At 40.8% G+C, this 22,820-nt stretch overlaps 1 protein-coding gene across 4 annotated transcripts; it reads left to right on the top strand.

Annotated features, from left to right (window-relative positions):
• The first annotated feature begins 615 nt into the window (after nt 1-615).
• Nucleotides 616-18,943, top strand: MYL1 (myosin light chain 1). 4 transcript variants are annotated; one of them, XM_041717241.2, is made up of 8 exons: nt 10,377-10,479; nt 11,291-11,315; nt 11,557-11,584; nt 14,703-14,846; nt 16,519-16,692; nt 17,213-17,290; nt 17,768-17,820; nt 18,623-18,943. In XM_041717241.2, exons 2-7 carry the CDS (start codon nt 11,304-11,306, stop codon nt 17,794-17,796), a joined length of 465 nt encoding a protein of 154 aa, XP_041573175.1. In that variant the 5' UTR covers nt 10,377-10,479; nt 11,291-11,303; the 3' UTR covers nt 17,797-17,820; nt 18,623-18,943.
• The last annotated feature ends 3,877 nt before the right edge of the window (nt 18,944-22,820 follow it).

Genomic DNA, 22,820 nt, shown 5'->3' with positions numbered 1-22,820 from the left:
AACAGCTGAAAGACACCCAGGGTCAGGTCAGGGAGAGATGCCTTGGCTGAAGGTACTGCAGTGTTTTCCGTATTTGTCTGCTTTATTTTTAAACACCCAGAGCCTTTGCTTGAGCAACACTTCCTTGAACAAAAAGGAAGCAGAGGAGGAGAGAAGGGCTGTAAGGAGAGAGGCAAATGGAGTTGAAAAAATATGATCTCCCCAGCCATGAAAGTCAAAATTGCTGTTTGAAACTGAATCCTGCTGGAGTACTACACAGGCATGGGGGAAAAGGGGAAGGGAGGGAAGGAAAGAAAGATTTATTACTTAAAGCAGAACTAAAATTCTCATGAGAAAAAGGACCGTTCAATCCATATCCAAATTTCAGATCAACAGCAGATCTGAAACTGGGTTTGTTATATTTCCCTCTCCTTTGCATGCATAAAAAAGACAGGGAGGAGGACTGTGTTTTAAAGGGGGGAAAAAAGTCCCTTGATCTCATGAAGCCCTGAACTCTTATATTCCATTTATAGCTCTAGCTAGAATGACATCCCCCTTGATTATCAGGCTGTCCAATCCAGCTGCATGTGTCAAGACTGTATGAGGCACTAAGTGAAATATATATATGCCCTTACAGGGTTTAGCGCATCGGGTCCACCTCCAGGGTACAGGCTGTAGCTCATTCTGACCACTGCTCCTCTCCCAGGAATCACTTGTAAAGTGGTTTTTGTTTGGGTTGTTTTGGTTTTTTTTTAAACCCTTTTTTAGGGCACTTTTACTTTCCAGTTTAAGCAACACAAAATGGCACCAAAGAAGGACGTAAAGAAACCAGCAGCGGCCGCGGCACCGGCGCCTGCGCCAGCACCAGCACCTGCACCAGCCAAGCCCAAAGAACCTGCCATCGACCTCAAGAGCATCAAGGTAACTGGGTGAGCCTGTGCTGAGGGGGGCACAGGGGCCAGGGGGCAGAGTCCTGCCTGGGAGCTGCACTGAAGCGTGGCGTGAGCTCGGTTCCGGTTTGGGGACTGTGAGGAAATGAATGAGTAACCTCAGCCGATGGATTTGCTCACCTGCCTGAGCTTTTGACCGCTTTAGTAGCTGTAGGGTGTAAGGCATGGTGCATGATTTAACAAAGGAGTGAAGCCTGGGGATGAAAAAAGTATGTTGGAGTGTGGACCTCGGAACTTTTTACCCAATTGGTACCAATCTCACCTGTTTGGTAAAGATAAATTTAAAATAAATGCAATAGAAAAAACCCAAAAAAACCTGAAGTAGGTACATGAGGACAGGAATGGGGTTACTGAAACATGAAATACAATGTTTTCCCATAGCACTGTACAAAACCCCATCTTTTATAGTTTAAAATTATTTTCCAAATTTTTGAACTGCCTGATGACCCTTTGGTCATGTACTTTGAGATCATTATGACTTATCTTTAAAAGAAACAAAACAAAACAGTTTAAAGCAGAGATTTGGCAACTTTGCCCATTTTTTTTTCATTTGCACTGTACAACAAACATTGGTGAGACCACGAGCAAGAAAGCCATGGATGGAAGCATTTCAAGTGATTTCCTCTCATCCTTATATGTTTGCTGAGAATTTATAATTTGCTGCAAATTAAAAGCAACAAAGAGAAGGAGTCTTTTGGAGGTTTCCTTCTGACTGCACTGTCATTTGTTCTCATAATGTCTTTAGATTTTGCATGTCAACCAACATCACTAACTGTTGCCCTGATCCTTTGAAGAAAACTCCTCCATTTTGGGAGATTCTTTACTTAGGAAAGAGGAGAGGGAAGCTAAGCAGTTAGGAGATGAAGACACAGACTAGTTTCTCTGAGTAGGACTATAAATAGTTATTCTGTACCTACCTGGCAAGCTGATTGGTCCCAGGACCAATTTGCTAAATTCTACATAAAGAATCATGCCTATTATGGGTAAAAGAAGGACAAAGACTACTAATAGGACCTATACATGATTAATTGTATTTCAGATACATTAATACATATAGTCCTGAGATGTTAAGCCATTTAGTGAAAATTCTCCAAGTTTACTTTAATTTTCCCAATCTACAGTCAGTATTTTTCTAAAAAAGTATGTGTCTTCTCATAAGATTGAAGCTGAAACCATTGAGAATAGGGGAAAAAAAAGCATTTTGAAATACTTGGAATTTCAAAGAATATATCCAAAACCCACTAGTTTTGAGCATACTGTCTGAAAATTAGATTAGGCCTCACTTTCCACTGGATGATGTGGAACCAAGCTAGATTTCCTGCTAAATAACTTAATATGATTTGATAGCTTTCTACATCCAGTTAATCGGGAAATTAGCCATTGAACCTAGCTAATCAATCTTTATATAAATAAATATTACCAGCTAAAATATGTCAGATTGCACTCTGAGGCATCTTTGCAGTTCACTTCTTTCCTAAAGGAAATAGCAGCAAGAAATATACACTGGTAGAATAGAGAGAACTCTCCAGGTTTTGTCGTATTCAGACTGATTAAAAAAGATACAATTTAGGGTTTTGAAAGATACCAGACAGAATATTTTATTCCAGGGTCCCAACCAGCCACCAGGGGTTGTTACCCCTTTTCCCATTTTGAGAGTTCAGGCAGTGAGGGAAAACAATTTCAGGTTATAAGTAATTTGTCTAGAATATGTGGCAGAGTCAGGAATCAGTTTTCTGAGTCTTAGCCCAGTCCCTCAATTATTTCTCAGTCCTTCCATTCAATCACCAAAGTCTCAGCATGATAAAAGTTACAGCACCATTTCCAGCAAAACTTTGGAGGCAGGGAGCACCTAAGGTTTTGTCTGGGACTCACTGAACAATCCTGACCCAGGGCTCTTTGTAGTGATTTACCAGACACAGAGACAAAACCCACATCACTTTAAACAAGGGGATCCACTGGGCTGTGCTTCACTCCTCAGAGAATTAGGGAATTAGCAGCTATGCCGGAGTTTGGCACTCTAGAGAGGTGACTGGGAACGCCAGGCTACACTGCCACGATGATTTAGGGAGCCACACAGCAGGAAAACACACAGAAAGCCCCTTATTACAGCTGGAGAGGGTAAAGGGGAGAGGTGCCCAACCAGGGCTTACAGCAGCCCAATAAGCCACAATTGGCTGTGCACTTCATTCTTAGTTGGCTTCAGAAGTCATGAGAGTCTCCAAAAACAAACATGGTGGTTTTACAAACATGAGTAGTGATTCTCTTGGTGGTAACCTCCCTACTCAGATGCTCTTCTTGGCCCATCTTCAGGGAATCTGATTTTCTGGACTTTTTGGAGGATGCATTTTGCAACTTGGGTGCTTTTTCCCCTCCTTCCTTGAGAGAACTCGAGTTGGGTTTGTCTATCACCATCAGAAGCTGTGATAAAGTTGTGACAGACCATTGACTCTTCCCTGTTGATCTCTTGAAGTTAACCAAATTAGAGCAAATATTTGGTGATTTGCTAGTGCAAACAGCAGCTATTATGTTCTATTTTTCAGCAACATCTACTGACTATAAAACTAAGTAACAGGAATACCCAGCTGGTAGATTCACATCTCTAAACTCAGCCCTTTCAGCTCACCTTGGGCTACAGTATAACAACCATAGGAAGAGAGTGAAGGCAGGGATGAAGAATTTGCTTTTTAATGAGAATCTGAAGACTTAACTTCCCTCTACACAGGCAACAGCATAAAAACATCAATCTTTGCACAAGCCCTTCCAGACCAAATGTATATTTCCAATTTTCCTTATTACTAACATGTCTTGGATTTGCATAGGCACAAAAGTTAAAGATTAAATAATAAATGAGAAGAGAACAGGGCAGTGGAAGCAGCTGAGAGCCATCACTAAGAAGCAGCCATGATTAAAATCAAAATGACCATATAGATAATTTTTCTTAATAGACTCCCAAGAATTCTGCAATTAAAACTGTGGCCCAGTACACTCCTAAAAACACAGCTTATGTGTTTTATCAACCTTCTTCTCCCACACAAGCCTGAGTGAGAAGAAATGTTTAACTCATGAAAAGCACTACTGTGGGTCTATTTCTGCAAGAACTGGGATGAAACATGAATGATGCAGATGTCTCATGCTTGGTTTTGCAACTAAAACAGTGGGAAATGGATTAATTTCCCATTGCACAAATCTGTATAACTTAGTCCCTATAACCAACAAGAAAAGTATGTTGGTTTTCTGGTTGAAGTCTAAGGGTCCTTTCCATCACATGTAACCAACCCTTGGACAGAGGCTAGGCTCATAAAATCAACTAGGATGTTTTGGGATGCAAATGCTGAAGATGCTGAGAGCAGTGCTTCACAGGCTTCCACTCTGCAGATGGTGATCTGAATGCCTAGTGCCCTGATCTACTGTCACACTAGGTCCTTCAAGGATACAGCTGAGTATCTTCTCTTGAGTAGAGACAGAGACTGGGCAAGTGTCCACCCTGGAAGTGAGGTTCAGGGGTACACAAGGGTTCCTCAACCTGCATTTTCAAGACTGAAATCCCAGGACATCAATTATGCCATGCCCAACTGCAGATCAGCCAACCAAATGTTTAGGGGGGAAAAAAAGCAATTAAAAGCTACCAACTAGTAAAGACTTGCTAAAATCTTGTGTAACTGTGTGATGCATGATGATGATGATGCCTGTTGCATGGAAGCAAGCCTGTGATTGTTTTTAACTGCAGAGCTCTTAAGGCAGTAAAAAGTGTTTCTGCAAGCAACCTTATTTCTCGTTACATTCACTACTTGAGTAGGTCATCTCCGAAGAGATATTGCTTTGGATACAACCAGAGAGAGATAAACTCACTAAAATGCACTGACAGAAAGCTCCTGGGCTAGAGGGCAAGCAGCACTGCAAATGTCAGCTGAAGCACTTGGAGAGCTGTTGTGCTGCAGACAAACTTCACATGAAGCCATGGAGTGAGAGCTGGAATGTCAACAGTGGCTTTGCTCAGAAGTGCTAAGGGCTTTCTTAGGAAACAGCAGTTTTTTACTTGAAACTTTTGACTCAGGTCTTCAAATTATGCCTGATCTATCTCCAGCTATGACTCCAGAAGGATTCCCTAGGACAGGTGATCTGTTGGACAAAGTCACCAGTCCCAAGCGTCCTTACAGGTAGGAAGGGGACAAATGTCAAAATGAATTCCTTGTTAAGAGATGTAAAGGTGCCTCTCTGATGTCATCCAGACCAGCTACTGCTTTGACCCAGCACCATCCAGGCTCCAGCCCAGAACAGCCCCAGGCTCTGTGAACCTCATCACTGACACATCCCAGCCCACGCTGCTGACAAACCCAGGACAGGCAAGGCAGGGCATAAAGGTGTCCCAGGACAGGCCACTTGGACAAGGACTGCTGCACACCCCCTAGGGACACTGTCAGAAACACCACACAAACCCTGCAGCTTACTTTTGTTTACAAAGTTTTCAGAAGAACTTTGCCTTCCTAAACTGCTGCTAAGCAAGGAGTCCATCAAAAGTAGAGACTACCCACATATATTAGTAGACACTTTTCCTTAATGTTGCTAACTTGAAAAATTGTTTGAAAAATAATGGGTTTTTTTTCTTTAAACAAGATCCATTCTTAGTAATTCACAGCTTTAGCAGCATTTAGAAAAGAATACCTATAGCCTTTGGAGTCTCTGGTGAATGGCAGACTTTGGAAAAAACAGTGGAAACCAAATTACACAAAATGTAACATTTTAAGAGCTCACAGGGTAACTCCAAGTGTTAACAGGAGTTATGTGACAGAGCCTTAGTCCCATCAAAACAACCCTACAATATTTCTAAAATACTGTTTTGAGCCCCCTTCGAGCACAGACATTGTAAAAGACAGTAACAGGATACTTGAGTTAATCTTACATAAGGCAAGAAGAAGACAAATTTAGCCAATGACAAGCAGAGAAAGAAGTTGTCTGTAAGGAGATCTGAAACAAGCAACCTGGAAATTTGCCCTTGTTTCACTAAGACTTTATTACATCTTATACCCACTGCCAAGAAGCACTTTCAGCTGGCTGGTTTACCACAGAGCACTTAAATGTCAAGTAGCAAGGGTTTCAATTACGTTAATACTCTAACGGTGCCACTGGGAGGCATTTTAAAACAAGAAATCTCTCCAAAAGCAGGGCTCCAGAACCTCACATCTTGTGTGTCCCCTTGATTATACACATTCCAGCACAAAAGCAATTAGAAAGGAGACATGTTTACAAATGAGCACAGCTGAAGGCACTTTCCCCCCTGAAGCTAAATAAATGTGTTGAAAAGGATGTGATCAGGAGTACAGCTAGAGCACATGTCACACCCAGACATTTCAAAAGGGCACATTAGTTAAACGTCAAGGCTCATCCAAAAGTTTTTGCACAGCTGCAAAGTAACTGTGACGTTTTAAAAATCTATAAACTGGAAAGTTACACAAAATGCTTAGGAAAAAGGTCAAATTAATCTGCAGTGAAGTCATTTAAACTCAGAGATATTTCTGAAGTATTCTTTCAAACCTCATAGTGTCTCACACATGCAATTTTCTCTCCTGTATTAATGGAGCTTGTTATTATTCCTTCTTCAATTGTGTTTCTAGGCAGCTCTGTTCTCAAAACAGACCTCAGTTTCTCAAGAGCTCTTCTTCTTCTAATGTTTTTCTGCCTCATACAGCAAGAAGCTAAATCCATCAGGCTGTTAATTCTTACTTAATTGAGAAGCAGCCTCTCTAAAACCTGTGTCATTGATTGCATAAATTGTGGAACTGAGGTGAGGGATAGGAAAAGGACAACCTGCTTTTCAGAGGGGTTTGGAAGCTGTGTAATCCTGCACTCAGTGATGTCTACTAGAGAATATGTGCAGCTGTATTAATCAAGGAGCAGACATTAATAGTGAGCAGGTATCATATAAACTACTGAAGGCACAATACTATCTTAACTTCATTTAAAAAAAAGTTTAAAAACCCCTCCATCCTGAATAGAAGGCTAAATATACAATGAGTATCCTAGGAGAATCTCAATTTTTCTCCTCTCTGATTTTCCAAGATATCCAATATGTCTTAATCTCTTTTAAAGAGACAGATATTTCATTTAAATAGCTCGTAATTCTCAAATAAACTTCTAAGATTATTCACTTCTTGTCATTAATCCAAAAGGTAATAAACAAATGGAGCAACTCAATGCTTTAACTCCCAGCAGCACCTTCTCCCAGGGCTTTTCATCCTGTCCAGACCCTTCCTGAGTTACAGTGAGCACAAGGCAGCTGCCCCTCAGCACAGCTGTGCTCAGTCCCTGTGCCCACCAGCCTAAAGAGGTGAGCAGAGCATCCCACTGCAAAGCCTGAGGCCCTAAGACACATAAATCAATGACTTGTGGGAAATTAGAAACTTTGTTAATAATTTGGAATTTTTTGTGGATTGGGCCTCCATTTAGCTGGTGAAAAAGAGTTGCATACAACCCCATCAGCTTCACCCTTTAACTGGGACCTGTTCAAAATACCTCTGGCAACATAAGTACTAGGAAGTAGTCACAGATAATGCAAGGAACAAAACAAACAAACAAACAAAAAAAAACCTCAAAACACACCACCTTTTTCTTTGGCACAGATAGCCTTCTGGATAACTCTGCCCATAAATAAGGGCTATATGAAGTTAGAGAAATCCAAGTCATTCTGGTCTTTCCCAAGTGTTGCCATTGCTTCAACCTTTCACTCTTTTTGCTAGGGGTGGTACATTCAGTTTTCGTTAAAAACTCCCTGAAATATCAAAATCATTCCTAAAGCCTCAAGACTCAGTGTCCTCTGACAGAGGACACTGCCAGGATCAGAACAAAGACCAAAAAACAAAGTTCACTGCAAAATAGCTTTTGACCCTTTTGAATTTTCTGAAAGCCCCTTTTAGAATTGGAAATCTCACCTTTAATTTCTTTTAAAGGAGTATTTGAAATATTTTTCATCTAGGCCTTTTTGTAGCTGCTCTTACTGAAAGCAAGTACACTTTAACCCCCCAACAGACCTATTGTCTTAGAGTAGGGTGATTCTTTATTTAAGTGAATGCAACATGCCCATGCTAGAATATTCCTCCCCAGTAAAACTTCTGTCTAGAGAGATTTTATTCTAGGATCAGTACTAAAATGAAGGGCTGATACAGTGCACTAATTTTTCCTCATCTGAACTCTGAGCCAAACTCTCATATGGTCAAAAGACAATCAGCTTATGTGTAGAGCCTCTCAGCTGGTAATATTTGATAGCCCATTTAAGCCAGATGACTAATCCAGGTATATATGTTTTCTATGCCTAAAACAAATTCACTCCGATTATTTTCTGCTTGGCAACTTTTGAAATGAGTTTTGTTGTAGCCAAACACAGAGCCTACCTGTTCAAGGAAAGGAGTCTAGGTTTTCCCTAAAACAAGAACAAAAAAACCAAAACAAAACCAAAAATAACACCCAAAATGAAACAAATAAAAAAATTCAAATCTGTTTTCAGGAGAACATTTCCTAGTTGCCAGCACTGGAGAACAAGATGCTGAAGGCAGAAAGAAAATTCCACAAAAAGCAACATACTGCATTGACTCAGACACCATTTTCAGCTCTGCCAAAGTCTTTTAAAAGTTCCTCTTTTAATGCATGGGGACTGATGGCCAAGATCTTGAGGAGTTTTCTCACTTGCCTGAATTCCAGCCCCAGCCAGTGTAAATCAGGAACTCTGAACTCTGCTAAATCCATGTCAGCAAACCAAGGGCAAAATTATCACCCCCTCTCTATGCAGACACACCTGATTGTGGCTACACCACCCTGTTCCCACAGGCTAATAGATTATAAATAGTAAAAAACACCAAAACCCAGCAACAGACCTACCAAAAGCAAAGAATTGTCTGTAGCACTTTTTCATACTCCATATTGCCAGATATTTCTAAAAATTTGCAAATAATTTATTTGAACAGAGTATTTTCCAGCTAAAATGGCAAGCTCAGAAAAATCCTTGCAGTTGCATTTTTATTTTTTTGAATAGGAGGTATGATGTTAGTATCTCAAATTTGCTTATTTTGATTGCTCAGTTTAGAAACAACAGTAAAATAATCTGATTTAATTAGATTATCTCATTCAGAGTATTCAGCATACTGAAAAGACACAATCATAAAGGTTATGCTTCTCTTCAGGGTAACTAAGCAAGCTACAGGAGAAGGTTTTTCTCACTAATCACATTTCATCATTAGAAAACCAGGAGCAGTGACTGCTTAGCAGAGGCAACCAATCGAAATTAAAAGGGGGGATTTGAGTTCATAACTGGGAGTCTGTTGTTGTCACACAACTATTCCCACCCTGGCTTCATGACACTCTTGATCTGGTTGAGGCAATAGGGAGTGGAAGAAGCTTGGAGCAAAGTTTTCCAATCCTTTTACATGTCATAACATCATTCAGATATTTGACTTCATCTTGGGGGATGCTACATGGTGGGCCTTGGTCTTTGCTGCTAAAGAAGTTGCAGCCTGTACCTCCTGCTCCATGTCTGTAGGCCCACCCTGCCCACCCTGCAACCCAGGAAGCAAGTACCCTTTCCCCATTGGGAACAGTTATCCTTCAAGCTCACGAAGGCTTTTGGGATCCTTAGCTTCTATCACAGCTTCTCCTTTGCCTCACCTCACAAACACCTGAGCAGCACCACTTCTGCACACACCTGTGAGTTCTAAACCCAGCACCCTGGTGCCCTGCCTAACCCAAGCCTCAGAGGAAAAGTATCCTAGAGATCCCAGGCTACTATAAATACAGATTTCCCACTGCCCTGCAGGGTGCATTTACAAGCCAGCCACTAACTTAATACAATTGGCTCCAAACTACACAGATGATTTTTCCCTTTAAAATGTTAAAAATTTGGAAAACATGTTCAGAGTGTGCAGAGGAAGAGCTTCACAGCAGGATACCACCTCTGTTGACAGATAACTTCTCTGCTCATTGTCAAAAACTGGATCCCCCTGAGCAGACAGGCAGCACTACTACTCATCTAATGTTGGGCACTGGATTATCCATGTAAGGGGTTGAGCAAAGCCCAGCAAAGATATGAGGACCATTCAGGTGCATCTCACACACCCTGCAAGCCACGTGTGGAGCCAGCCAGCTCCTCACCCTCCCTGCTCCTTGCTCACTGACTCTACAGCTCATCAGAGAAATAGAATCCTTCCCTATAAGGAAGTCTTGGTAGGTCCGGACAAGGAATATCTCCTCCTGATGGTATGGACCCAGAAAGTGCTGACATGAATCAAACCTATTGCTTGTCACTCCCTGCCCCTCTCCAGCCCCCTAAAAATAGCCATCATAAGATGTCTATCAAGACATGGAGCCTCTTGTCACTTTGCCCTAAGAAAGCTAAAGAACTCGCCAAGGGGAGGGACCTCTTCCTTCTGACACCTAATCCAGGCAATGCCGTCAGCACTACCGGATAAATAAGGGGAAGAAAGGCAAGGAAAGCAGGACCACTCTCAAGACCTCTCAGCTAATCTTTCCTGCCTGTCTGCTGCTCTGCATTTCCAACTCAACCATGGTGGGTGCACTGGAAAGCTAATAGTTAGCAGCAAGCCAGTGTATTTTACATAAGAAAATAGGGCTTCTTGCCCATGTTAAGTCTTGGGGGGTGGGGGAAGGATCTTCCAGGAGACAGTTTAGGTTTGCTTGGTTTTCCTGTTAAAATCTAAAGGATTATGCAAGGTTTTCCAGTTAGCCTCCAGTTCTGAACCTGGTAACAGTAGTGGTGCAGCTCCCACAGCTTCTGACAGAAGGGTTACAATTTCCTAAGCTTTTTTTAATCAAATGCAGCCAGCTAAAGGAAAAATCTTATTTTTATATAAGCAAATGCAACCATCTAAAGTGGCGAGGGAAAAATTGTATTTTTATATAAGCAAATATCATATATTAGTACTTTATGAAACAACATGCAATCAAAAACTCATTTGAGACATAAACGTTAAGGGAATAATTTCATTTCTTTGTTAATGAAAAAAAGCTGCTTGTTTAGAAACATTATCTCAAATTGTATAACTAAAATAGATCTATGCTAAAACAGTAAATGGACCTGATGGGATCTAATTAGGGTTTTTTAGTTAAGAGACTTTCTATTTTTGTTGCTTCTTGAGCTCTGTTTTTCCCTGGGATGTAGATTTTAATGAAAACTTTAAGAATAGACTTGCTGGTGCATTTTTACACAGGAAGTTTCTAGATTAGGTTGCTATGGCCTAACTACATTAGGCGAGACAGAAGTGAAAGCACTCAGGTATTTTGTGCTATTTACTTTCTCTCAGTGCATTTTCAGCAGTACTAGTTCTCCTTTTTCTCTCTCTTTTTCTCTCCATCTGCAGTCCTTCTCTGCTGATGAAATCAATGGTAAGTGAAATCAAAGTTAAATTTTAACAGGGGGCAGGAGGGGGAACAAATTGGCTACCAAATGCTAAATATTCACTAGCCTTAACAGCTCTTTTGCTATCTGCATTACTTCTGCACATTCGACAGGCCACTTTTTTTCTCTTCTGGAAGATGACTCATGGATTGAGCTTTAGAAAACACACAGGTTCTCCCCCAGCCCCCCTTCCTAAGCTTTTTTTTGTGATTGATTTCCTTCCAACAGATCGAGTTCTCCAAGGAGCAACAGGATGGTAAGTTACAAGAGAGCTGATGCTTTTTACATGTGTGTGGGGTCAAAAAGAGTTACAAGCTCAGAAATTACCTTTTATAAAACAATGAGCTAAGACTTCATCTGATGTAAATCATCTTGCCTTCAGAGCAGTGATGTCTTAGGCTGAACAAGAAGGTGGCTGTAGATCTACGTGTAATTTACCTGGATGTTTGTTGACACGCTATCTGAATTGAGAAGTTTATACCATGGTACAAAGAGGAAATACACTGTCTCTACCTACTGAACATTCTTCACTTGTGCTCCTGTTCTGGCTCTTCACAAGGATGCCGAAAATAAATCTTGGACTTGACAGTCCCAGGGGAAATAGGCAGAAGGAGGACAACAGAAGGAGGAAGTGGGCTGAAAATTAACCTAGCTCCAGTAACTTTGCAATCTCACATGAACAGAAGATGCAAGAGTTCTATATGTCACTTTTGTCAGGAGGTGTTCAGGAAGGGGAGAAAAAAAGGCTGTTTTACTGTAAAAATATTCTTAAAGCGTGGAAATAGCAAATAAGTGACTTGTGTAAACTGCTGCTTACACAATAGTGTGGATATGCTGCAAATCTTGAGCATCTTGCTGTATTCTTTCATTCATAAGCAACTTAGAGCTTCCAAATTTTTTGTTTCAATCTTCTAGAAAGAGATGAAAAATTTGGCATGAACAATAGTTCTCACTGAAGCTCTGGAAATCTAATTTTAAGTGTTTAAAATAGCCTAAGAGATGCATGTTTTAAAATGTAAAAAAATCAGTAGCACATACAGTAGACTGAAGAAAGTGTTTAGAAAGGAAAATACAAGGATTTCCTAGAAATTCAGAGGGAGTTTAATATCTAGAAACAGGTCTTGAGAAAGCCCTAAATTTTGTGAAATGAGCCTGCTCTTGGTAACACCATCAAAGCAATAAGGAGAAGTACAGTTCAGCAAGTGAGATTGGTAACAATTCTCTTCTTGCAGTCCAGACTCTCTTGGTCACAAAAGAAGTCATCTGCACTCTTCCTTACTTCTTAATTCTGAAAATTTTACAAAAAGATTGGGTGGGTTTGTGGAAAAATGTCCTCAATTCAAAGCTGCTGGCAATATTTTGAAAGCAAGACATTTCTTTCAGCTTCCCTATGTATTTCAGATCATCCAGCTGCTGTAACTTTACAATGGCTGAACCAAGCAGCAGAGCAAATAGAAACTGCTTGAGAGAGGGAACATTTTCCAGGAGCAGATATGCCCACCCTCAGTAACTACTTCTATCTGCACAGGCTGATGCACCAGCAGCTGGGTAGTACCATCCTCAGAGAGGCTTTAAAAATGCTTGCTCCAGCAGAGGTGTAAACTAGGACTGGCCCTTAAAATTGTTTTTTAAAAATTAAAAAAAAAAACCTGAAAACTAAAATCCCACAGCAAAGATATATAGCAGTAAAATGCATGCCTGAGAGACAAAAATCAATCAGTCCTTTTTTCCAAGCTAGGGAACTGTGTTCAGAATCCAGTGAACATAAAACTTCATGGGATTTACAAAATGAAGAAACTCTCCTGATGGCTTTGCTATTAGCACACTGGCATTGTTTTATACCTCACTGCAGCTAAATGTCATTGATTTAGCAGATGAAAGATCAGATCATATGGTATAAATCACTACAGCTCCATCCATCTCAGCTGCTGGAGCTGATATCAGGAAGCTCTGCACTGGTCCAGAAGGCCATAATTCCATACCCTGCAATAAAAGCAGGAAGGAAAGGGAGGTAGCAGCAAAGGGCTATAGGTGTCTCACATGAGACAGTAAGAGGATTAGTTTCAGATGTATTAGATTACAGCCTAGCAGGCTGACACTGTGTATCAGCACTTTTACTGGGTGCCAGCAACAACTCCAAGGTGGTACAAGGAAAACTAAACCAAAACCATAAATACCTCTGCATCACGTCCCCAACACAAGATGAATGAAGACACAATCTGAAATGTGGCTTCTTACTCCTAAACCTGCCCCAAGGCAGAATGAACATTACACAGCCTGTGGAACACAAAGCCTGTGCGGCTGCTGGATGAAAATCACTGCCAAGGAAAAGACATTTTACTTGATTTACTGGGAGCTAAAGCACAGCATCATCAGACACTGCAATGCAGAAGAGATCAAGAGTAGAAACCAAGGTGGTTGTGGCATATAGGGCTCAAATATAGCTTTTTAGCCACATATTTGACCTTTGTCCTCTCCTCTTTTTTTAAAGACACATTTCTTTATTCAAATTCTCTAAAAAGCCAAAAAATGGAGTAATATGATTGACATGGAACTTCACAACAGAAGATGAAGTCTGGTAATGCAATGAATGCAACTATCTGTGCTGATTTTTGTAGGAGAAATGCCTGTACCTGAAGGCCTTATCCAACAAGGGGAAATAAGTGAACACTGATCGCTTGGCAGCACTGAAAGAAGTGAAGTCACAAAGTGAACACACTGGAAATGCACAGGAAAAAGCACCACACAAGTACTTCCACTGGAAACGTGGAATATTCATGCATCTGTAAGAAGCAGGGACAAACTACAAAGAATAGGAAAAAAAGAGGGAACAAGCATATTTGGAAATCACATTGTAAGGCAATTTTAAGAGAAAACAACAGTAAAAGCATTTGAAATCCACTTCAAGTTTCCTATTAGCACTGTGTAATTCAGATGCTGGGATTGCAGGCAGAACCCAATGAAGCAGGCAAAGGTTTTGCACTGCTAAGCACTCGACAGTCACAGTTCTCTGGAAAGATAGGGTGGAGTGGATAACAACATTTTTACCATCTGCTGCTACATCATGTGAAGGAACTTGCTCTTGAATGACAGTGTTGGTAGAGAACTTATCTTTCCCTGTGCTTGAAATAACTACAGGGCCAATCAAAAAGCTATTGATGGCTATTAGAGCCAGGAAAGATATGAAAGGTAGATATAAAAGTTTAAAAATAGTGAAACCGAAATGTCAGAGGGGAGGAGTTTTTCTTGGGACTATGGGCCAAAGATTCCCCTGGCTAACTCCCCTGGAGTCAGTGGAACAGTGCCAGGAGACAACAGGCTCACATCTTTGTCAATAGGGAGCTGCCTGGCTCAATGTTGCTCTTCTCTTGCAGACTTCAAGGAGGCCTTCCTCCTCTTTGACAGGACTGGTGATGCCAAGATCACCCTCAGCCAGGTTGGCGATATCATCCGGGCACTGGGGCAGAACCCAACAAATGCAGAGGTCAACAAAATTCTGGGAAACCCCAGCAAAGAGGGTAAGTGCCCTACAGTCTTTTGGGCTGTTGCTGACATTGGGGAACAGCAATTAGGCAACACCAATAGTCACAGCAGGAGAGAGGGGAGCTTTTGCTCTGATGGGGAGCAAGGGGTACTATACAACAATACATGGTATTTCCCTCCCTCCTTTGGGAGAGAATGATGCCAATGGGGAATAGAGGAAAACCTTCTGCTTAAGACATAGAGAATTCTCTGTAGGGACCGTTTTGGTGTCAACTCAGTGTAGGTATAACACACACTCATTGTTGCTCACAGTCCATTAGGGTTCCAGCCTTTGCTTGGAGAGCTGTGAGTCCATTTCTAACAACTGATACTCAGCTCTTCAGGTCCTTCCACTGCAAGGACTTCTTGCAGTGGAGCCAAGCCAACACATGCCCTGGGACTGGAAACCTACCTGTATATTTCAGCTGACTGGAATGGTCTTCCCAAAGTTCCTATAAACCTGGGCACACTGAAGCATATATTGGTCATTTATTACTGCAGCCATTTTTTATTTCTTTTTCCTCCCTTTGAGAGATAAAAAAAAAGGTAACTATAAAAAAGGTAACTAAAAAACTATAGTCCCCTCATTTTAACAAGGACCGAGAAGCAGGTCCCTGATTTCAGTCATGCAGAACCATATTAATACAGGCTAAATTATATTCACAATGCCTGGTAAAGACAACTCTGAGGAACAATTCAGAAAGCTTTGGTACCAGCAGTAAGCATTGAGGACTAACACAGAGGGGAAATCATACCAGGACTTTCAGTGATTCCAGCAATAACTGACAAGGACTTTGATACAGCTGCATAGTAAAATAGGTTTTTTAAAAACTGTATAATGAAAAATATCTTTCCATCTATTATATTTTATAGCTGCTCAGATGAAGGCTGGCAATGGAAAGATCTAGAAGGGAAGAAGAAAGAATAAAAAAAGATAATTTTATTTAGCACCCTTGCTAAAAAAAAAAAAAAAAAAAAAAAAAAAAAAACCCAAAACAACCCAAAACAAGAGAAACAAGAGACACCTGGGGAAGTGGGGAAGTTCTCACTGAGGGCTACAAGTTTTGGTTCATGAGAGGAAAGGGGTTAGATGGACTAAGCTTGGGAGGTCTTAAACCTCCATTGTGGACATGCCCAAATTTACTATTGGAAACTCCCAACAATGTACTTTCCTAGTTTTACTTAGTTTATTCTTTTGCTAATAACCTCTGTCACCACATCAAAGAGACCCTGAAGAGATCAGTAATATGTGAGCAACCTCAGCATCTTGTCTAAGTCACCTCATCCCACTCTGGTTACCTTTTCTCCATTGCTCAGGGTCAAGACTTTTGTTTGACTGTATTCTGCAGTTCCCTCACTCCCCAAATATTTTCAAATGTTAACTCCTACAGCAAATTTCATTTCTGAAAGAAAAATATAGCATGCACACAAGCATACAAAGCTATGTGAGAAGGATCCTGGACGTGAAAAATCAGATGCATGTAAAAACTAATTAATAGGATAAGAGAATCCAAATTCTGCAAAGGAACTGTCAATTTCGGAGGCAAAGACTAGAGTAAAGGCTACAAAGAGCTGTGAAAAGGAGAGCTTTCCCACATTTGAGGGCAAATATGCCTAAGTAATACACATATAAACACCTAGCATGTAACAACTGGTGTTTTTTCCCAGAGATGAATGCCAAGAAGATTACTTTTGAAGAGTTCCTGCCCATGCTGCAAGCAGCTGCCAACAACAAGGAACAGGGCACCTTTGAAGACTTCGTTGAAGGTCTGCGTGTCTTTGACAAGGAAGGCAATGGCACAGTCATGGGTGCTGAGCTCCGCCATGTGCTGGCTACTCTGGGTAAGAGATCATCCTCTCTGCAAGCACTTTGAAAAATGCTGCTGTTTGGAGGCATGAGAGAGGAAGCAAAGGTAGTCCAAACAGTTTGAAGAGACAGGAGGCTACCAAGTCAGACAAGACTCTGGGTTTCCTGACTAGAATGCACAAAGAAAGCAAATAGAGCTTTGGGGTTCCTACTAAAAACTAAGGAAAAGGCTAGGCTTATGATATCTAAACTCAGATATCTTAACATCTTAAGAGTGACTGTTATTTGATGAATAGAGAGAAAAGTCTGTACATCTCAGTGACATAACACAAATGGACAAATTAGAGGATTTGCTGTATAGAAATTTCTTTACTCTGTAGGAATGACTAGAATCCCTATGCATATGTCTCTGTCTTCTAGAGAAAGTTAAAATTAATTAAGCTCATGTCATATATAGGCATTTTCACTAAGTCAGAAAATAAGAAAAGCCTTTGGAAAAGCTGTTTCAGCCTCAGTTCTGTATGGAAGAATGAAACAAGTTCTCTCCACTCTCAGGTGAGAAGATGACAGAAGAAGAAGTAGACGAGCTCATGAAAGGGCAGGAGGACTCAAATGGCTGCATCAACTACGAGGGTAGGTGCAAGAGTTCAACATCCATCCTGCATTTCTCCTTTCTCTTACAGTTTCATTACAGTGGACTTTTAGCTTTTCAGGCAAATCAGACAAAGCTCCAGCTGAGTTAGGTAAAGGACTTATGTGTGAAAACAACTGTGGCAACATGCTCATCCTGCAGTCACACCATGCAAAAGACCCCATTCAGCCACAGCAGAGGAGGCTGTTTTGGTCAACACCAAATCTCTAGACTGACTTTCTGTAGAACTGTTGCAGTGATTGTATCCAATAGCTACTGTCTTATCACATTTAAGCAAGAAGAGAACTTGATTTGTACAACAATAAACACTTAAAACTTTCTATCACCGTATCAGATCAAATCTGACCAGGTACATATTTTTAATGCTATTAGTTCACAAACAGCTGTTAATTTTAGAGTTATTTCCTAAGGTAACATTTTCTGCTCCCTCTAACTAGCATATCTGTATTTTTCCACAGCATTTGTAAAGCACATCCTGTCAGTCTAAGAGGAATTCTCCAGGTACCAAATGGTATGTTCTTATTTGTACCCTTAACTTCATCTGCTTGCTATCCATAAAGGCTTCTACAGACCCATGGCCAACAGAGGCTACAAAACCATGACACCAACATTTCCCCAGCAATATGAAAAGAATAAAATGAGACTGTTGTCCAAAAGCAAAGATAGCAGGAGTGCAGGTTTCTTGCTCTTGTTCACAGCCCTGTAACTCCTCGGTGTTTAGTAGATTTTTCAAACACAATGCAAATTGACAACCTGAGAAATTTACCCTATGAGAACAATTGACTTTTTTTTTTTAATGGAAATTAAAGCAACACCTTCAAATCATTTGTAGATTTCTGTTAAGACAGAGCGGCCTGAATACTCACATGAGCTACTGAGAATCAAATAATCTTCAAACAAAATAATCATCTGAAGAAGAATATTTTCACAGAAGAATATTGATCAATAGCCAAAAGAGTTCTTTAAAAGTATCTAATTATTTAGCAGTTCTCCTACGAGAGGTGAAAATAAAAACAACAACCCCTCCCTCCACTCCCCTAGCCTTTACATCCTACTATTTTGTCCAGAGGATGGAAAAAAAATCCCCAAAAAACATCACAAAAAACAAACCCCAAAACAGCAGCTGTCTTTAAAATGCAAACAAACTTTTGTGGGCTTATGTGAACTGTCAGTTCTTCTATCCAAGGAAATACACATTCCCAACTGTATGAAACAAACACTTCAAAACAGAAATCAAGGGCTCAGCTTGTCGTTTTGCAATTGTTTCCTCAGCCAACATTGACTTCAAATACAACTCTCCCATTCCTTCCCAGAACAAGCCAAAATTAGAAAGACCAGATGGCACTCAAGATTTGCCTGAAATTCTTGCTCAGTCTGTCACCATCAACATGGAAACTGCATAGAACTGGATGATATGACTCCAACCCCACCATTTTTTTACCAGCACATCTATGGGCACCACCTTTGGTCACTACACGTTCACTGAAAAAACCTGAGCTTTTACTAAAGCAAACTACATGGAATAAACTTTACCATCCAGGGTCTATCCACCCTAAGCATCTCTTTCCATGTTATTTGCATGGAAACAATGTAATTTATTGGAAAAATAAAGCATCCATAAATCCTGGTGGTCACTTTGAGCCTATGAAGTCCTTTTTTTCCCCATCTGTTCAAACCCACTCAAAACAGCATTCAGCAGTTAATTCATTTTTCTGTACATTGTGTACCACAAAATAAAGTTTTATAAAAATATAAATATGGACATTTCCAGTATCACTTCACTTGATCTTAGTGAATAATTCTTTCTTTGGGGTCTGAGAAGAGGAGTAATTAATTAGGGCACTATCACCAGCATCAGCATTTACAACATTTTTGGGAGAAGAAGACCTGGTATCAGTTGTCAGAACAGCTCCAATGGTGGCAAGATCCAAAACCAGCAGGGTGGCCCTGCTGCAGGGAACCTTGCTCTGCCACTTTTCCCAGCAAAATCTCTGTACTCCTCCAACAGCAGGTAAACAGCACTCTTAGGAAGAATCCAACCTGCTGCCTTTATTTACCGTTTTATGGACAACTAGAAAGAGCAATCAGAAGTTACAGCCACCCTGAAATGCTCTGTAACTGGGAACAGGCTCAGTGCCAGGCAAGAAGAAGACAACTACTCCTGCTGCAGCAACAGTGGGAATAGCCATTGCTCAGGGAAGTATTGTTACATCCCTGCCCTTAAATGCTGCTCCTCTCTCTCCCTTAAGTGTTCATGAAACTGCCTTAATCCCCATCTGGGTATCAGCCTGTTCTATTAAAATCCTACCTTGCCTTATTGAGTTGCTATGCACGAAATGACCATAATTCAAGTGCCAACAGGTGCAATGGGGGTGGCTGGCACCAGAATAAACCACAGCCGTTCAAACAACAGCTGCCTCTTTTCTGAGGCTTCCCAAAGAATCTCCCTCCCATTTAAACTCTCACCATGCTGGTACATAGGGCCAAATGAACCTGGGAATTACACCCTGCCCAGAGACTTCTGCCAGCAGATAGCTTACAAAGGCTTCCAGTTGTTACACTCAAAATGCAAAAAACCCTGGATAGAAGAAAGAAATAAAAAAGAAGTTATTAAACTTCATCCTGAAAGGGCAATTTTAAAAAGTGCAGGATACATAAGCAGACTTAAAGCACTGCTGTATATCATACTGTTCCTCAACATCCTGCCTATATACCCATGCTCCAGGATGTGGACTGTGGATCTCAGTTGTTAGGAAAGCAAAAAACTGAAAATCAAACCAACATTCCATTATGTATATGTATATGTATACGTATACGCATACGTATACGTATATGTATATGCTGTGACCCTCTTTTTCACACTGCCTTGTCAACGCTGCACTGACTTATGGTCACAGAACCTGCCTAGTCCAAGGCTGGACAGGGCCCTAAAAGAAAGGCTTATTTTTTTTTATAACTTCTAAAATATTTGGGACTCAAGCAACTAACAAACTAAGATGACTTCTCATCACTGTAGAAGCAGACAGATTTTTAAACTCAGTAGGTTTTAAAAAAATCACATTTAAATTTTTGTTTAAGACAAAAGGTCTTATTATGAGACATAATGAGGCTGACAGTATTTCTCTGGATTCTAATTGCAAGGAATCAAGGTAATACTAATCACACTATTCTCACTCCTCAAAAATTAAAGTACAAATAATTGTTGTGGACAAAACTGATGAAGACAAAGAGAATACTCCTTTCCTACTAAACTGAGGTCAAGTCTCAGAGTACTTTGTAGAGCAGTACAGGGAGTGGATTTTTATGCCATCCAAAAGTTTTGGTAATTTAAAAAAATTTCCACTCTAAATTGACACAAATACCTTAAAAAATGGTTCACATTCTCATAAGATCTTAAATAACTCATTTATAAAGAAAAGCAAATACTTTATATACTACTAGCCTCTTTGAACTAGTGATAGTTTTATTTATACATTTTGAAAATGAAGAAACAAGATCATTTGGAAACCTAATGACACGGGATTTTTTGGGCTTTTTGAGAAACACACAAAACTGTTTCAAAATCAGCTTTGATTTCATCAATAAATCCCACTGAAATCATACCCAATCTGAAAGCATAGTTTGGAAATTTATAAACAGCTTTGGTGCCTCATCTGTAGGAGAGCAGAGAAACCTCTTACTTTGAATAAAAAGCATTTAAAGATTGACCTTTTTTCAACCTACTGCCTCCATACTAGTAAAACAAGCATCACTCAGATCTCTGTTCCTGGGGAGTACTCCTCACAAAAGGCTGCTTTCTGTTATATTTTGTGTTTACCTAAGGAAAAAAATACTCTGCACAATCAACCCCTCCAAGAGTGACTGAAGACCCCAGCAGCTGAGGAAGGAAAGCCAGCCTGCATCTGTTCAGGCTCTGAACAGAAAAAGCAATTCTCAGTCTCTGTCATTTGATACCTCTTGCCATCACTACATTTGCTTTGTATTTTAAATAGAACATGGTTAATGAACATACTTTCCACTACTCCACCCAAGTGACAGTTTAACTCCTTGGGACCAAGGCTAAATTCCCAGAGGAAGGTCAAGCTGTGAATCACCAGTCCTTGGAACACAGCACTAGATCTGTCACAGGGAGCAGAGCAGCCTACAAAACTGAGGGGGAAGTGTCAGAAAGTTTGATGAGAAGTGGTTCCAAGGATTGGCTCCAAGGATGTAAATGTGCTCTTGGCAGAAGCTGTATTCACTGAGTTAGCCACTATCACACATCTCCACAGCTGTTTCTGCCAGGCCAGGGATAGCCAAGAGGCCCCTCAAAGAAGGGGATTCATGTGCACAGAGCAGAATGGATTTTAGACAGCAGAGAAATGCAAGAGGAGCAATGTCCCTCAATCCAGCACTGCTCAAGGGTCCAGGTCCCTGTCTAGGAAAAGGCTGTTTTCTGCAACTAACAGTGCTTTTCTCTGAAGATATCCTAGACCCAAAATTGTCAACCATGTTATCAACAGAAAGATCTCTTACATGTAGGAGCTGAGTATCAGAAATACAGATGCTACTCTTAAAAGGAACAACTGCTTCTGCAGTCTATCAACACTCTCCCTAGCCTTGGGCTGTATTTTAATTTATTTTAGAAGAATGGTTTCCAGCCTGTGGGTGATGCAGCTCTGCAGAAACAGACACCATATGGACAGAATGGAGCATTTCTCCAGGACAACAACACACAGCAGGTCAGGTGCACCTGATGTGCCGAGACAGCACTGGAGTGTTCAACACAGTCAGCTCCACCCACTGCCCCAAACTCATTTGGGCAAACATTCTTCAGGCATGTCTCCTCAAAACCCTCTCGGTGTGGCTCTCCTTTCTCATTTCCAGGAGCTGCTAGGCACTGGCCATTTGTCCCTCCCACCTACAGACCAAGAAACTGAGGAAGCGTAACAGGCTTCCTCACCACATCACCTCTGTCCTTCACACAGATCTGCTAGCCCTGGCCCTCATGGTGCAAGGGCAAACCCAGGAGAGAAAAGTTTAGCAAAGACATCTTTCTGGCAGGCAAACTTGGCTGTTCACATCACTAAGACCTTTCAGCCTTCCCATCTGTCTTCTTTACACTACTATGGCACTGCACACCATTATTATAAGAACAATTGTTCCACGACAGCATGTTCTCACCCAAATCTCAGACTTTAAACACAACACATTTAAGCATTCTTCTTCTGAGTTGTTCCAGTTTTGCTTGCAGGTCTCCAGAAGTGGGTAGAGCTGAGAGTGAAGTGTGTGTGACCAGGTTGCTATTCTATACCACTCAAATCAGTCAGAAGGAAAAAAAGGTGAACATGTGCCATTTTGTTCTGTTTCTTCCTCAGAGAAATTGCCAATGACCAGCAGTCTGGACTCTGATTCTGTTTTTAAATCACCTTCTCTTTTGCATACTTTTGTTATTAATACTGTTGCTTGTTATTTTTTCATCCTATCTCAATCCATAGTCTCTACCTTTGTCCCTCTCTCAGCAGAGGGGCC

The sequence above is a fragment of the Taeniopygia guttata genome, chromosome 7 (assembly GCF_048771995.1).
Source record: "Taeniopygia guttata chromosome 7, bTaeGut7.mat, whole genome shotgun sequence".
Taxonomy (NCBI): Eukaryota; Metazoa; Chordata; class Aves; order Passeriformes; family Estrildidae; genus Taeniopygia; species Taeniopygia guttata.
The sequence above is the reverse complement of the archived record's forward strand: the minus strand, read 5'-3'. Positions and strand labels throughout refer to the sequence as shown.

Excerpts from the sequence above, each read along its gene's own strand:
- MYL1 (XM_072931586.1), top strand. The coding sequence starts at position 781 with ATGGCACCAAAGAAGGACGTAAAGAAACCAGCAGCGGCCGCGGCACCG. Across the intron at positions 11,585-14,702 it reads CTCCAAGGAGCAACAGGATG|ACTTCAAGGAGGCCTTCCTC; the intron begins GTAAGTTACAAG and ends CTTCTCTTGCAG. Across the intron at positions 17,291-17,767 it reads TGGCTGCATCAACTACGAGG|CATTTGTAAAGCACATCCTG; the intron begins GTAGGTGCAAGA and ends ATTTTTCCACAG.